Here is an 18065-nt window from a genome sequence, read left to right as displayed (position 1 = left end):
AGAATGATCATTTTGAAACTTCCCTTGAATCTATCTTCCCTAAGTGCTGTGATAATGTAGTGATGCTCTTAAGCATAAAAGCCTATTTAAAATTTAGTACCAGTACACGTTGGGAGCTCCAGTTCCTCGGGTGAATGATTCTAGTGTCACAGGAGGATGCTATAACACATTCAATAAGAGAATACTGAAAAAACTCCAATAAAATTGTAATAGTTTACACTTTGCCATCGTACTTAGTTCCTGCTTCTCTAATCATAACTTGTTTTTGTTTAATTGGTCATAAAGTGTTAAAAGTTGCTGCTAAGATACCTGCTTCTCTTTGGTGGAAGGAATGTCTTTAAGCCTTTACTTTCTATCAAAAGAATATATCAAAGATGTTTGTATTTGGAAAGTGCTGTGAAATATAAGGAATAAAGAAATGTCTTAAGTTCATTAGGATTTGAGAGCCAAAATATACTGACCTTAATTTATATTTTTAAAATATTTGAAGTCTGATTGTTAATTTACAGAGCCAGAGAAATAGGGGGAAAATGGTATTTTCATTTCTCTTTCCTCTCCTTTCTTTTTTTTTTTATGACAGTCCCTTACAGAGGTCATTACTACTTCTGTTTTGACTCGAATTTTATGACCTCTGGTCACTCTGATTCTATTCAGCTAGAAAGCACAGCTTGAGTCTCACTGGTTTAACCCAATCTACTAAATTAACGCTCTGCCTGAAGACTAGAATATTACTCAGGAATTCAGCAAAGGGGATAGAGAGATTAAATGGGATAATTGATAATAGTAGACACTGAGTTGGTCATAGCTTTTGCTTTTATTCGAGGTGGTATAACAGACCAGTTAGGCGTATGTATTTTCAAGTCAAACAAACTTAGACATAAGTTCTTTTTCTGCCACTATGTGATATTGGAAAAATTGCTTAACCCAAGTCTGTTTATACATCTGCAGCATGAGTATTACATTACTTACCTTACAGGATTGTTGGGTGGAATAAGTATGATAATGGCAATGTCATGTTGACACTGTCATACAATAATGGCAGTAATGTAGACTCTAGAGCTTGGCTTTGATCTGGGCTCTAACCCTTGTTAGTTTTCTGAACTTAGGCACGATAGTATTTTCTTTAGTCCATAAAATGGGAATAAGGACAATATTTTCTTACAAAGTTATTGTGAGAATTAAATAAGGATTACAAAGTGCTTAGCATATAGTAAAGGCTTAATAAATGTTAACAGCTGAGTTTCCAATGTGGCTGTAATGGTGAAGATGATGATGTAAAGCCTTGACATAGTTATTTAGAAAAATACAGATGCCTTAATTGAATAAAGTCTATATCAGAAGCCCCTGGAAGACATGTTAAAACACAAATTGCTGGGTCCCAACCTTAGCATTTCTGATTTAGAAGGGCTGAGATGGGACCTGAGAATTTGCATTTCTAACAGGTTTCCAAGAGATGCTGATGGCTTGGGGAATCAGACTTTGAGAAATAGTGCTGTAGACAAACCATTCCATCTCCCTAAAGGCTTGTGATGAAAGGAGTCTGGCATTTAGAACAAAGTTGGCCAATTCCCTCTTAGACTCTTGAGCTAAGGTTGTATACTTGATATAAATATGTGGTCATATCAGATAATCTTCATGTTGTCTTCATCAAGGTAACATCTCTAGGAATACTTTGAATCACATATTAGTTGTCAGTTTCTTTCACATCTCTCTTTAAATAACAGACATTAATTTAGAACTTTTCCTCTGTTGGAGATCTTATGTTCTCATGTTTCCATGGGAATATTTTAAACAGTCAACTTGATATAAAATCAAGAGAGATGATTGACTTTAAACTTGAAATTTCTAACATAGTTCACAGTTTTAAAAATACTGTATTTCAGTTAACTTGTTAGGCACTTTCCTCAGAATATGCATTGAAGAAAAAGGGGCTATATGATCATATAATCCACATTTTTCTTCATTGGAGTTTAGAAAAAAAATTATTTTTAGCTGTCAGTTGACTAAGACTTTTAAATTGAGTAAAATCTATTTACTCCATCACTTGTTTGTAACCAAACAAAAGTCATGGGCTTTTTTTTTCCATTTAAGATATCAGGTTGTATAGCATTAAACATATTGTAGTAGCTATCTTGATTTATATTTAGTATGTCTAAACCTCTTCCTCAAGATTTTTTAGAATTCACTTTATAGAAAAACGGATTACATGTGTTTGTGAGTGTGTGTATTCAAAGAAAAATAAAGTTTATTTAGCTTTGTTATAAATACCATAATTTTTAAAATGTTCATTTTAACGATAAATTATATTTACCCAATGGCACTGGTTTATTGTAAGTGATTATTAGGCTCTCTGTGACTAGCTATTTGATCCTATGAAAGTCAGTTGATCTCTTTGGCCATGGTTCTTGAATCTGTAAGGTCAGAGGTTTGAACTATATCATTTCTAAGGACATTTCAAGTGCAGTAAATCTCGAATGTTTTAGATTTTCCTGCTATAAATGGATTTTTTGAAAAGTGGTCTGCATTAGCCAACTGTTACTATCGTAAACTATATTATTTATATATCTAGCCCACAAATATACCATTAGAATTAGTGAATGCCTATACATTAATATGATGCCTTCTTAGTATCATATGACAAGTGTGGTTTTACTGAACCAAATACCACGAGAACAACTTTTACAACTTCAGGAAAGTTTCGCTAGAGTTCCCTGGATATTTTTTTTTTGCTCTCCAAAGTAAGGGCAGTGGAGATATGTGTCATTAATCCTGTTACTTGTCCCAATGGAGTATTTATCTGTTTCTCTATTGGGTTTACCTGCTAGGTATTGGCAGTGAGAATAGAGAGGGAGGGAATAGACATAATGGTGAACTTGACTGAACTTGGAGGAAATGTAAGAATTGAGGAGATAGTGAAGGCAAGAGAGAATGGTAAAGTAAGATATTAAGTTAGATGTTTCTGAAACTTCTATTCTTGGTTTGTAACATGAACTTCAAAGGAGGATATCTACTTCAGAGAATGAATTTCAATCCTATTGGACATACAGGTGAATAGTGTGTAGTTAGAAATTCAGAATTGGAACTAAGTCTCAAGAATCATCAACAAATGAGTAATAGTTAAAGCTGTAGGTGAGAATGATATCATCCAGAAAAAAATAGGATGGAAAGACAGGAGAGACAAGGGTCAAAAATTGTCACTTAAAGATTGTCACTTAAAGGGACTTCCCTGGTGGCACAGTGGTTAAGAATCCACTTGCCAATGCAGGGGACACGGGTTCAAGCCCTGGTCCGGGAGGATACCACATGCCGCGGAGCAACTAAGCCCGTGAGCCACAACTACTGAGCCTGCGCTCGAGAGCCCGTGAGCCCCAACTACTGAAGCCCATGCGCCTAGAGCCCGTGCTCCGCAACAAGAGAAGCCACTGCAATGAGAAGACTGTGCACCACAATGAAGAATAGCACCCATTCCCCGCAACTAGAGAAAGCCCGCGTGCACCAACAAAGACCCAACACAGCCAAAAATAAAAATAAATTAATTAATTTAAACAAAAAAAAGATGGTCACTTAAGGAATTTGAGGGAGATATAGGGAAAGACACAGAAGTAGGAAATGAACCAGCAGAGAATGTTAGCACAGAAGTCAAGAGAAGAGCATTTTAAGTTGGAGACAATGACTTGGCAGTGCAGGGAGCAGAGTTCCACTAGGTTGAGACTTTAAGAGGACTTTAAACCTAACACAGTGGAGTCCACTTGTAAATACAGGGACTGTTGGTGAAGGAAGGGCAATGTGAAGCACTTTCTAGAATGAAAAGAGATAGTGACTTTAGGTTATTCTTGAGGCCAAAATGCTTAGTAATAAGAATAAGGTAACAAATATTTTGTTCTCTTGTATGAGGAGAAAAAGGGTTAGCGTGATAATCTCAGGAGGATATGGAGCTAAGAATTTTTTTTCTGGAATGTATGTGTGGGAGTGACTGGAATGTGTTCTTAAATGGAAGGAAGGAGTTAGATAAGGAAAAAGAGACGAGAAGGAAAGGATCATTGATGGAGCATTGTGCAGAAGAGGGTAATGTGAGAGGGAAGGGTGGAAACAAATTAGCTACTTGATTTGAGACAAGAGGGAAGGATAAAAACAGATTTAGATGCAGATAGGTGGGAGATCGAGGAAGTCTATGCCAGTTTATTTCCATTTTTTCTGTGAAGGAAGAGTTAGATCATTCTCTGAGAGAAAGGACAACCGAAGGAAGAGAAAGCTTGAACAGAGGTTTGAGACTGCTGTTAGTTAAAGAAAAAGAAGAGTCAAGTGGGAATAAGTAAAATTAAAGAATACTCGGCACTTCAAGAGCATAATTGAAGTCAGAGCTCAAAATTATTTTCATGACACTAACCAGCATATTTAACGTATTTTCTCCCATAGCATTTGGTAGCTTGGGCACATGAGAATAGGGAATGATGATATGAATTAGAAATTGGCAAGACGGGTGTTGTGGAAGGTAAGGAAGCCCGGAAGTTGGGATGATGCTACTGAGAATATAATTAAGGTGATTGACTTTCTATTGCAGGCTGGGTATGGAGAGAAATAAAGCCAGGTTGAGCCTGACAACTAGCATAATAGCAGAGGGCCAAGAGGATGTAAGACTTGATGAGGTTGAAGAGCAGGTGGAAAGGGAGTGGGACAGGTTGGGAGGATAGGAGGTTGTACAGTGTAAGCCCTCTTATCTGTTGGAATCAAAACCAGTAGTTGATGAGTTAATCTAAAAAGTCAGTTAAAGACTTTTTTTAAAAAAAAGATTCTTTTACATTTATAAATTAAAATTCAATAATATTATGTTTCATTTGTTCACCAGTATTTTGATTTAAAGCTGAAGGCTTTTCTTTGATTATTAATCTTTCTTACATAAATCATACCAGTAATTGATCGTCTGCAATTTCCTGAGTTTTTTTTTCTTTAAGTAGAGCTAACCCTTGACACCCCATCCTCCTTCTACGGCACATACACCTGAGAGTAGGCTGGTGACACCACCCTGAAGGCCTGGCCTGGAGTGAGGGCCAACATCATTTCTTTTCCATGTGATTCAAGATATTTCTGGAGCTTTTTGCTTTTTGCGGGGGAGGGCTTTCTTGCCACTTCATAAATGAGTAGAGAGAATTCTTAAGCACTTTCTGAGTCTTACGTCGTTGCTCAGGTTCCTTTTTTATAGTGTGGTCACATGTGTTAGTTTTGGCTTCCTTGCTACTCTCACATTTTAATATGCAAACTTTTTTTTCAATCTGACTGTTATTTTTCTTTTTCAGATTATTTATTTTGGTGTGGGGTGTGAGGGAAATTTCCCAGAAACAGTGAGATGTGAGTTTTATTTTCTCAAAATAAGGATGGAGAGGTGATAGAAGTTGATTAAATCTCAGTTTTTATATTTTGCACTTTTTATTTTTTTATCAACTGTGATCAAAGAATATATTATTTGATAATTTTTTCCTTAAACATTTACCATAGAAGTGGCTAGCCATATTAGTTTAGGAATCTCTTTCTAAAGAGGAATTATCCTACTTTCTCAAAAGTTCATAGTCTAACAGATATACCTCCATGCTTTTTATTTTAATGTTTGATTTAAAGATGTAAAATGTAGGTTTTATGAAAGTTAGGGTTTTTAAGGAATAACTAAAGTGGAATGTTGAGGAAATTACACAAAATTTAAACTAAAAAACAACTAGATGCTTGGAACATGTTAAATAAAACAAGTTTCACAGTGCTATTTTTAGCATATGTAAAATTTCTAGAAGGTTTCACACAACACTTTTGGCTGCCTGTGCGGCTACCTAGTTGGAGTAGTTGGAAGGCAAAGGAGTTTCATTTCCCTTATGTACTGTTGGAACTATTTCTTGTTCTCTTGAGCAAATGTTAATTTTTTTTAAACATTCTTAAAAATGAAACATGCTTTGGGCTTTTGTTTTCATTTTAGGTATAGTGTCTAGGGTAATTTCAATATGCCTTTTGTTAAATATAGCTAATATTCGAGCTTTCAGAAGAAAAGCTTGCCCTGTTGAGATGCTGGAATTGTTGCAACCTCTGTCCCTTTCTTCCTTCTCTCCTTCTTAGCTTGTCTCTGAGAAGTGTCTACTTCAGTAGCAGCAACAGTTATAGCCTCCCCAACACCCATGCCTCATAATCTTTCTTATTTCACCCCAGAAGGTAATAAGAACCAGAAATCACACTACTCCTCCTCTGACTCTTTCTTGTAATCCTAATCCACTTTTGGCCCTCACACTCTTATCAACCAAATCTAACAAATCCTTAGTTGCTAATACTGGTTATGCCCTTTCAGGTTAACAAGGTAATTTTTTCTGTTATCACTTCCACTGAATTAGGTCTTGGCCAACTTACTGTTTAGTTGATTGGACAGTCAATCTTGATTATTTTAGTTTGGCCTTTCTTGGAGAAAAATTTTCCTGATTTATTGAAACCAAATATGAATACCTCATGGTCTCTTACTGCCTGCTTAAACTTTTTCAGGCTAATTGACATGGTCCATAATTGATCTAGAGATAGTCATTTTGGATACTATTCCCTCAGTAGGATTTGACTTTGTTGTAAAGCAAAATATCATGTTTTCACAGTATACTACAAACTATTCATACACTGACTATCAGTTAATAGAAACAGTAAATTCAGAGAAAAGATTTTAAAAGAATGAAATTAAAGGTCAAACTAGAGGTCCCATTAATAATTGAAAAATAGTTAAGGGAGGATGTGGAATCAAGAAAGTAGTCTTTTGATCTTTGATAGCTTGTATAATTTATAGCACTATGGTACTATTAGTTAAAATATTTAAATGTAAAATAAAACACATACAGCAATATAAAACCAGAAGCCCCAGAAAAGAAAGTTGGTCTCACCACATTAATATCAATATTTTCCATATTTCTTTCTAGTGTTTCTTCATGTGCAATAATTTTTATGTAAAGTATATAAATTAGCATAATCTAGATATCTCCTTATATTGTCCTCTTTTTTCTAGTTATAAGCATCTTCCTATATTACACATATTCTTCTTATTTTTAATTGAGGAAATCTTATATTCTTTCAGGTTGACAAATTATGACCATCCCCAACTACTCCCCTATTGGACACTGATGTTTTATTGTGACGTTTTATTGGTCAGAGATTGCAAGGGGTCTGTCAAGCTGCTCTTTAACAATCTGGTGCTAGGATGTTCCCTGGTTACTAGGGTTATCAAATGACTCCTCATTCTGCCTTCTAATATCAAATTTAGATAATCTGATGATGGCAGTCATAAGAGTAGATGTCAGAGTGACCTTTGTTTTAAATCCCATCTATTTTCCAGTGGGATAAACTAAATTTACCTTGATAGAAATAAGACAGGAAATATTGCAAAGAGAAATAATTTCATTATGAGTAGCAGGCAAGAAAAGCTGAAATACATTATATATAATGTGTTATAGAAATATTTCCAGTTACTTTTCTAAATGACTCTTGGAATTGAAAGCTATGGCAGATCAAAAAAATTGACTTGTTGAAGATTTCGTTCCCTTTCTCTTCCTACCCTCCCAAATAAAAAATAAAATCTTCTTGCATTTTTGTCCCATCTTCTTTTTCTTCTAAAGTAATTATTTGAATATCTTATTTTAACCAATTAATTGCTTATATAACCTAAAAGTTTTTCAGTTCTTTGAAACTACATTTCTAAATTGGTTATGTTTACATTTTTTAATTGTATTGTTTCAGTTAGTTTTCTTGTGCGTTGCTTTGCTTTAAAATTTTTTCTCCTTCAAATTTCACTTTTGCGTCTTTGACTCCAATTTCAATTGAAATATAACTATATTTCATAAGTAAGCATACATCAGAGTCAGTTTTAACTTTTAGATGATCTTGTGTATTTTAACAAAAGTGTAACACTTTTTTATCCCCACTCCCTTTTTTTTTTTTTAAAGGAATCAGCAGGAGGGGATCTTCAGTCTCCTTTAACACCAGAAAGTATCAATGGGACAGATGATGAAAGAACACCTGATGTGACCCAGAACTCAGAGCCAAGGCCTGAACCGACTCAGAATGCATTGCCATTTTCACATAGGTACAGATTCAATTCAACCATCATGATTAAGTAAAATGTGTAGAAACTTACTTGGTTTCAGATAAATCTTGCGAAGTTACAACCCTGAGTGAAATTCCAGGTCAGACTTTTTTTTTTAATTGTTAACCTCAGAAAAGTTTTAATAATTTATAGTTGCCTAGATGGACTGGAGTGGACATTTCCATTATCTTTGTAGAAAAAGGGCTACTGAGCTAATTATAGTACAAATTGTTTTTCAGTGAAACAACATATTATTGCAAATCTCTTCTACTTATTTCTTAACCCAGCCCCTAAAAGGCCCTCTTTGTTAACCTGGTTTCCATTTTCATGTATGTTCTTGAGGGTTATAAAAATTTTTTTTTTAAAATAGGTTTCCTATTCTGAAATTAAGCTTTGCCAGTCTTAGAGGTGATCTCACTGTATTATTTCAAAGAAGAAGACAAGTTATTGGTATAACTTCCAGTATGGACCTGTTAATGTTAATGTCAGGTTCATTTTTGCACACCACCTAACAGGAGATAAATCTTCACATGCTTCTGAATTTTAAAGAATTTGATACTTTAAAAGATGCAATTTATCCTAAATATGTTCAAAACCAGTTACATTAATTATTGGCCATATTGTGGTATTTTTAGGATGTAAGGAGGTCTATGAAACTGTAAATGTAAGCAAATACCTCTCAGTCATTGTCTTAAAGTTAATTTTTATCCTTCTTTGGAAACTTTTGACCTAGATAATTTTAATTAAAATTCAGAAAAAAGTTTTCCTTTGTTGTGCATCTCTTTCGACCAGTTCAAAAAGATCAAATTCTTTAGCATATTCAGAAGAATTGTGAAGTGAGATATTCTAAACTCTCTTTTTCATGAGAATTTTAATTTTGATTGTATTGGTTGAATATTAGGGGCACAGGACGAAACTTATTAGAGACTAACATTGAGGGACCTCATAGTCAGGCTGAGGAAGAAGAAGGAATTTGTTAAGATTTTTCTAGGAATGAATGGGGAAAAACTCTTTGACTATGAGGCTATTCTAATTTGTTCCTAAAAATGCTAATAATTTTGCATAAAAGAGTTAGGCATATTTTAGAATTTTCATAGAGGTAATGCTTTAACTATTTCAGTATAAGTGTGTTCTCTTTTCTATAGCTAAAAAATGACTGAACACGTGAACATTTTTGGTTCTTCCAATCTGAAGACTATATGTTTACATTGATTTGTAAACCATACTGGTTTTTAAAATACGCAATTACTACTAAAGAGCAATGTGATTCATATGCAGTTTAAAAAATATTTGTGTTGAGGGAAGCAACAATTTCTTTCCTATTATATTTAACACGTCCAATTAATAAATAGATGTAACTATACTGAACATAATTATAAACTTGATTTCTTTGGCTGACACTTAAATGAGACATGTGCATTGGATACTGTAGCATTATGAAATAAGAACTTTTATATTTATCATCTGTAAAAGCTGTTTCTAGTTTACTTTATGCACCTAAAATTTTCTGACTGTTTATTATTTTGCTAATCCTTAGTGTTTGGAGTTATTAACTGTGATTGGTCATCTATTGATTTTCTCTGTTTTGGGGAGTCAAATAGGAGTTTACTTTCTTTGATGTGAAGGTACAGCTTCTTTGACTACTGGAATATATAATTAGCCAAGGAGATATTTGACTTCTGAAAATGAAATTTAACAGGTCAATTTAAGCTTTTAATTATGTTAAAGGCATTATATAATCTTACAGTTTTCTTATTATTTAAAAAACACTTTAGCATAGGATTTTAGAAAACTTATTCTCTGAACTTGTTTTTACATCAATCAGTATCAATGAATATTCGCCTAGTTACTTGATTGAAATTAAGATTTCTACCTGAGGTAGAAAATTGAGTATTTTACAGCTAATGTTAGAACCTCAAAATAACAGAGGGGACCTCAGAGATGGTGTAATCTAGGATTTTTCAAACTGCAGTGGTTTGAAATCAACTTAGGTTATTCATGGCATTCTGAAAAAATGAAATATAAAATGAAATAAGAAACACCAGGATAAAACCCACATTAAGAGATGAAATTGTGTTTCAGTAACATACATATTTAAGTGTGGGCTGGATTATAGGGTAAAACGTCAAAGTTTGAAAGCATGGGCCTTTGACACATCCCAGAAGTTAGGTGATTTGTCCTAGGTCATACAGTTCATTAGTAACAGCTTTAGAACTACAGCTCAGCTCTTTTGACCCTACTATGTACTGCCAGTTAGTTAATAGTGCATTTTAGTCTAATCCCCAAAACAAGCACATTGTTGTGTCAGGAAGTTAATAACTGTTTCTATTTTGGGAGAACTATATAGAAATAAGATCAGTGTTTCTTTAATGAGAGACACAAAGAATATTAAAATAATTTCTATTCAAATCTGAAACTCACAAATGTTTAAAGTTGATACACTATCCTTTTTTCCCATAGCAGAGAACATTTAAAATCTATGTTTTTAAGGCTTACTTATACTATTTATTTTTGTCTTTCTTCCTTAGTACTTATTTCAACAGAAAAGAATGAATAGGAAAAAAGATACTTTGCCAACATTCCTCTGTTCTGGTTGATACCATTTTATTGCTAAATTAGGAGCAAAATCACTAGAATATCTGTGTGGTTTTTGTTTTTTCTTTTAAAGATGGAGGGATATAGGGAACAATGATCTAGTCAGTCAAGTTGATTGAGTTGATTGTAGTGATAGCTACTTAGCAAGCCAGCTTGTGCTCTTCTTAAAATTTAAATTTTATACCTAAATCTTATTAATTCATTAATTAACATACCAAAAGAAAACCCTGATTTTCATTTGGTCCTGAAAATTTAGTAATGTGTTTATAGTTTATTTACTCTCTGTAAACTTTATTTATTTTTTAAAAAGTATTACTTAACTTTAAAGAGAAAAGCAAGATTTTTTTGTTAGTCTTTAAACTAACACAAATTTTCAAGTATATTTGAAAGAGATAATACTATAGTGAACTCCCATGAACACGTCTCCCAGCTTCAACATTTAGGAAAAAATGGCCAGGCTTGTTTCGTTTCTAATCCTACCCACTCTTCCACTTTTGTATTATTTTTAGAGCAAATTCCAGACATATAATTTCATCCACAAATACTTTTTTAAAATTACTTTTGAACTTTTAAAAAACTTATTTACTAAGCTGGTACAACTTTTTATATTCCATCTAACTCACTGGCATTATAGAGTTACCTTTATTTACTCTTTTCTTTGTTTTTTTAAAAATTACACTGCTGAACTAAATCTTAAAATGTATGGGCTGCTCAATGCTTAGTCAAGTGCTATATAGTACTGTGTTGTGTCCTTGTTATAAACTATGCAAAAACATTCTCATTGAATAAGTTTAGATAAATTAACACTTTTTTTTAGTATATTTATTTAAATGCTTTTAAAAGTCTAGAGGTGTGTAAAATAGGAAGATTATGAGGATGAAAATGTTTACTAATTTCTTTGGGGAAATGGTAATAAATTTTATCTAAATTGCTATTTTTTCTTAAAAAATATTTTTTTAACCTAAATGATAATCTCCTTTTGGGACTGAACAAGTGTACACTCTGACCCACTGAAGTGTTCAGGGCATCCTTTGAGACTGTAGTCTTAGATTAGCTATATGGTTGACCCTTGAACAACACAGGTTTGAACTGCGAGGGTCCACTCATGAGTGGATTTCTTTCTATAGTAAATATTACAGTATTACAGAATCCACGGTTGGTTGAATCCGTGGATGTGGAACCATGGATACAGAGGACTACCTGTAAAGTTATGCATGGCTTTTTGTCTGCACGGAGGGTAGGCACCCCTAACTCCCTGCATTGTTCAAGGGTCATCTGTATACTAAATAAAATAACTACTATATGCTTGATAGTATTTATATATATATATGGAGGAAAGTTTTGTGCTCTCATTCCAGGAGGGATTTGCTTCATAGCATCAGCTGTCTGGAATTTACTTGTTATTTCTTAATAAATTCTAGGATTTTTTTAAAAGATTTAAAACTATCTAAAATTCTCTTGGAAATAGTTAATTTTATAGTTTCCCAGTGCTGTTAGAATGTAATACTGAAATATAATACTGAAAACTGAAACTTTTTATTTTGTTCATTGTGAATTTATGATCCTCAGATATATAGTGATATATTGATAAGTAACTGCTGTTATCCTATTTTTGAGAGTTGAAAGCAGGTATGTGTATACAGCAGTAGTTCGTGAAGCTATTTTTATACTGATACATTTTTAAAAGTTTGATTATCTTAATGGAAAATAGGCTGTTTTGAGCACCAATTATATTTAAATTCTTCTAATGTTTAGATAATGTATTCTCATGGTGCTGCTAGAATTTATGCATTTTGGGGGTTCTGCATGTATCTTCTATTCTGTTAAAGAGATTTTTTTTCTGCCACTTTGTGTGTTTCCAACAGATATTCATTAAAGAATATGTGTAGAATCATCACTCCTTAGTATGTTGATTTTGCTTTAGATCAGTATAACTACAATTTTACCATAGTCTGGGTGGGTTTATTCCATTTGTATTTAATAGATTCATTTCTTCATTTATTATCAGAGTTTCCAAAAGCTACTACTTTAAAACTGTGATTAGGGATTTTTGTAATCTCAAAAACTAAATTTCATTGGAAAATATACACACCATTTTAGTTTTATGTTAAAAAAACAAGCAGTGTTTTATCTTGAATCAAATATATTTTGTTCATGCTTTGAAGATGATACAAACAGGAAAAAACTGGAAGACTGTTATGAGCTCTGGGGTACTATATTCTCCACAGCTGTGCCATTTGTCTCTCTTTTTTATGGATAGTAAGCAAAACTTCTAAGATTATAGTTATGAAGTAAAAGAGAAATAATTTCTGTGGATAACTCTTGTTTGAATAAAACTGTGTATAAAACTGGGGGTTGATTTCACAAGAAGTGCCTTATCATTGATAAAATTACAGATGAAAAATTTAACTTGTAGGATTCCCCTTATTATTAGTTACAATTGACTTGAATATTGTTATTCCTCTACCATCGAAGCTCAAAATTAGAATTCGTTTTTAAAAATTAATTTGAAGGCCAAGACAATTTGTGAGAGATCGCAACTAAACAATTTGGAGATGTCAGAATTTCCTGTACCATAATTGTGAACAGATAGCATTTTGTAAGAGGTGCTGTGGTAATTTGGCAGTATATATAGGTCTGCATTTTCTGGGAACTAAGAAGCAATTCATATATTTTTGAATAAGACACAATAAAAAATACAGTTTAGTGACTAAGACTGTTTATTAGGTTTTTACATACGTATACTTAAATTTCCTATCTTAAATTTTTAAGAACTAATTTTTATTCTATTTTAATGTCTTCTAAAAGATTTTGAAGAAAATATAAAAATTTGCTAATGCATTTTGTTGGGAATTATCACTTAATATGGATTATTTGCAAGAAGAAAAATACTATTCGTATGAGATAAGGACATTATTAACCCACCTTCAATAGGGATCGGTCCCTTCCCCTTCTTCTTCTCTGCCTTACCATTGTAATTAATGGGAAGAATTTTCACCAGTCCATCCCTAGTGATTGTTAGTTTCTATTCTCAGGATGATGGGCTTGAAGTTAGAGGTGTGATCATTCACAGTGGAACAGATTGATCTTAGGTTAGTTATGACCTTTTTCCCGTGGAGGGCTTCTAAAAATTCTTTTTTCCTTCCATTTCTGTTCTTAGAAGACCATAGTGGGGCTTCCATTGGAAGGGAGGTGTGTGATAACAGTTCTGCTCTAGGACTTAGGGAAAAATACTCTTCCTTTGGATTTGGCTTTCTATCTTTCCTCTTACTAGAATAGTAAGGGACAAGATGAAGTAGTGAACGTAGGCAGAGGCCAAGCAAGTCACATAAATGTGTGAAGTTTGTGATGTATATGATGGTAGGGAATTGTGAGGTCTGTGGTAAGGTGGAATGTACACGGTTCATCTAAAGATACTAAAGTTTTTAAAATAAGGCCAAACAGAGAGATGAGGATTAGATGACCCATCTGGTTTCTAGCTTAGACTTTCAAAAGAAATCTTTGTGATTTACATATGGTTTAGCCCAAGGTAAGGATTTTAAGAAAATTCCCAGCTAGTAATATCCGTTGTCATGATGCCTTATTAAATTCTTGGTGGTGGTATTTGGGAGGATATGATTTGCAGATTTGGAATCCTGGATATTTGCTCTTTGGTGACATGTTACTCTGATAGGTGTTATTACTACTCTCAGACACAAAAATCTGACCATGTCACTTTTCTCCTTAAAATATTTCCATGGCATTATGTATGTAGACCAATCCATGGTCATCAGATGAGGCTTCCCCAGCCTCATCACTTTGTGATTCTGTAGTAGTTACTTGCATTTGCTTGTAACTACTTACAACCAAGCAACCATGCTATTGCTCATCTGCAAGTCTTTGCTCCCTCGTTTTTGCAACGTTCTCCCTTCTCTTGAGAGTGGCTGCATACACACACACACACACACACACACACACACACACACACTCCATACTTCCTTGCACCCCACCTCTGCCTCTAACTTGATCACCAGCTGGTGAACCCTGGTATATCCTCATAAGGTCCAGCATCGTCTCCTCCAGTAAGCTCTCTTTCATGTCCTCAGACTGAATTATGTCTCCTCTATTAAATCCCTTTTGCCTCTAAACTGACATATACAGGTTAACATTAGCTTTTCAGTCTCTCCTGGAACAAGGATTGTGCTTTATTCATTTGTATCACTGGTGCTTAGTACAGTAGACATCCATTAAACATACGAAGGAAACAATTTCCCTCACAGAAATTGAATATATGCTCTGAATGCCCTTGGTACGGTGCTTCAGTCAGCTAAAGTTACACCTACAATTTCATAAGACCTTGAAGTTAAAATGTAAAACTAGTTATATTCTTTGAAAAGCAGTCACTCTTGTCAAACTTAAGACTTGAGTTTAACTGACTTAGTCTAATTTTCTTCAAAATTTCGTAGTTTGTGTAAAGAAATGTTAAAGATAGTGTTATTAATAAACAGTGTTATTAAGTACCTAATAATGTGAAGGATACTAAAATGTGCATTTTCAATGTAATAGAATCATTTTTCATCCCTTTCTTGAGAATAATTTTTCTTATTTCAAAAGCAGTGCAGAGTAATTCAATGATGTATTTTCTGTGAAATTAGGCAGTATTTATATTCTGTGTTTTTAAAACCAGTTAGAAGCAAACTGTGTTTTTAAAAATATCATCTCTTATAAAGTTCAGCACAAGTACTTACTATTTGACTCAAAGAAGTGAATTTAGGGACTACAGATTTTTTAAAATTGAGAATTGTACTATGTACATTTGGCAAAAGTAAAAATGGAGACCAACTCTTGCTTTGTGGGATAACACATTTCACAAGGAAATAAGCTGACAAGTAATTCACTGAAACGTATTGAAAGTAGTCCTGTTCCAGGGACTGTCTTCCTTGTAGAGTATGTAAAATGTGAATACAACTAAACCATTGAAATACGTGTAAATTTTACTTTTATTTGTTTATCAGTTTGCCGTTTTCCTTTAACAGTTTAGATTAGCCGTATATTCATTGTAGACAAAATAGTTAATCTTTTTGACTCTGGCCTAAATTGAAGTCGAGATGTTGATATTAGAACTTTGGAGATAGAAGGAACCTCCACTATTAATAGTCCAGCTACTTCATTTTACAGAAATGGAAGCAAGTCCAGGGAAGAGGTATTCAGCATCACTATTTGCTGATGGCTAGATAAGACCAGAAAGGACTCCAGAGTCAGTGGTCATTAGGGTCCATCCTGGTTGTGGCAACTCTCCTTCTACTAAACTCCAAGAGGGTTTGTTTTCTGTATGACCTTTCCGATACTCGACGTCTCAGTTTTTAATCATTGTTGAACGCATATTTAACACCACTTGCCAAATTCCCCTGCTAGAGTCTTAGCTTCCGGCTAAGCCTTGTTGAGTTGTATTGGTGCAATATTAGAATTATATTGGTTATATTGGTACCAGTATTTCTTGGTAGCCCATATTGTTTCTAGTCATTTAGGCATGTAAGAGATAAGGAATAAATGTGTTGCATAAAAAAAAATGTATATGCTCTTACTGTTACTGAGATGACAGAAAGGGGTAAATAAATTGGTGCAACTTGATCATTAGCATCAAAAACATACCATATACTAGGCAGGGCTAAAAAAAATACTGATATAAAGAATAATTAGTTTACCTTTTTAATTCTAATGGGGTCTACTTAGCTATTAATATTCCCATTAATATTGTTAATAACAGTTTTATTGAGATACGATTCACATACTAGACAATTCACCTGTTTAAAGTGTATAATTCAGTGATATTTGGTACAACCAAAATTGTACAACAGAGTTTCTGCAACCATCACCACAGTCAATTTTAGAACACTTTCATTACCTCCCCCCAAAGCCTGTACCCATTAGCAGTCACTTCCCTATTTCGCTTCACACACTTCCTGCCTCCGCCAGTCCTAGGCAACCACTAATCTACTTTCTGTCTCTGTAGATTTGTCTGTTTTGGACATTGTGTATAAATGGAATCACATAATATGTGGTCTTTTACGACTAGTTTCTTTTACTTAGGATGTGTTTTCAAGTTTTATCCATGTTGTAGAATGTGTCAATACTTCATTTCCTTTTATTGCTGAATAATATTCTATTAACCCACTCATCAGTTGATAAACATTTGGATTGTTTCCACTTTCTGGAAGTTCCACTATTGTTATGAATAATGCTGCTGTGAGCATTTGTGTACGAGTTTTTGTGCGGACATATGTTTTCAGTTCTCCACGTATATACCTAGTAGTGGAATTGCTAGGTCATATGGTAATTCTATGGTTAACTTTGGGAGCAACTGCCAGACTGTTTTGCAAAGCAGCTGCACCATTTTAAATTCCCACCAGTGGTATATAAGTGTTCCAGTTTCTCCACATCATCATCAACACGTTATTATCTCTTTTTTATTATAGCCATCTTCATAGGTGTGATGTGGTATCTCATTGTGGTTTTGATTTGTATTTCCTTGATGGCTAATGTTGACCATCTTTTCATTTACTTATTGTCCACTTGCATATCTTCTTTGGAGAAGTGGCTACTCAGATCCTTTGCCCATTTTTAATTGGGTTGTTTGTCTCTTTGTTGTTGAGTTGTAATTACTTATATATTCTAGATGTTAACTCCTTATCAGATAAATGATTTGCAGGTATTTTCTCCAATTCTGTGGGTTATCTTTTTCACTTTCTTGATGGTGTTCTTTGCAACACAAAAGCTGTTAATTTTAATTAAGTCCCATTTTTCTTTTGTTGCTTGTGCTTTTGGTGTCATATCTAAGAAACCATTGCCTAATCCATGGGCACAAAGATTTACACCTGTTTTCCTTGAGAGTTCTGTGATTTTAGCTCTTATGTTTAGATCTGGGCAATTTTGAGTATTTTTGTATATGATGTAGGATAGAGACCCAACTTTATTCTTTTGCATGTGGATATCCAGTTATCCCAGCATCATTTGTTGAAAAGACTGTTCTTTTCCTATTGAGTTCTCTTGGCATCCTTGTCAAAAATCAGTTGACCATAAATGTTTATATCTGAACTCTCAGTTCTATCCCACTGATCTATCCTCATGCCATTCTTCATTATTGTAGCTTTGTAGTAAGTTTTGAAATTGGGGTGTGAGTTCTCCAATTTTATCCTTCCTTTTTTAAGATTTAAGATTATTCTGACTGTTCCGAGTCCCTAGGATTTCCATGTGATTTTTGGATCAGCTTGTCAATTTCTGTAAAGAAATCAGTTGGGATTCTGATAGGAACTCCATTGAATCTGTAGAAAAATTTGGATGGCCATCTTAATAATGTTAAGTCTGTCAATTCATGAACATGTGATGTTTTCCCACTTAGCTC

General features: G+C 33.8%; 1 protein-coding gene across 2 annotated transcripts in view; it reads left to right on the top strand.

The window, feature by feature from the left end:
- Positions 1-18065, top strand: part of HOMER1 (homer scaffold protein 1) — a 125914-nt gene that overhangs the window by 54844 nt on the left and 53005 nt on the right. For both annotated transcript variants that reach the window (XM_007175868.2, XM_007175869.3), the window contains exon 5: positions 7950-8089. In XM_007175868.2, coding sequence (XP_007175930.1) covers positions 7950-8089 — 140 coding nt within the window. The remainder of the gene's footprint in view (positions 1-7949; positions 8090-18065) is intronic.

The sequence above is a fragment of the Balaenoptera acutorostrata genome, chromosome 2 (assembly GCF_949987535.1).
Source record: "Balaenoptera acutorostrata chromosome 2, mBalAcu1.1, whole genome shotgun sequence".
Lineage (NCBI taxonomy): Eukaryota > Metazoa > Chordata > Mammalia > Artiodactyla > Balaenopteridae > Balaenoptera > Balaenoptera acutorostrata.
The sequence above is the reverse complement of the archived record's forward strand: the minus strand, read 5'-3'. Positions and strand labels throughout refer to the sequence as shown.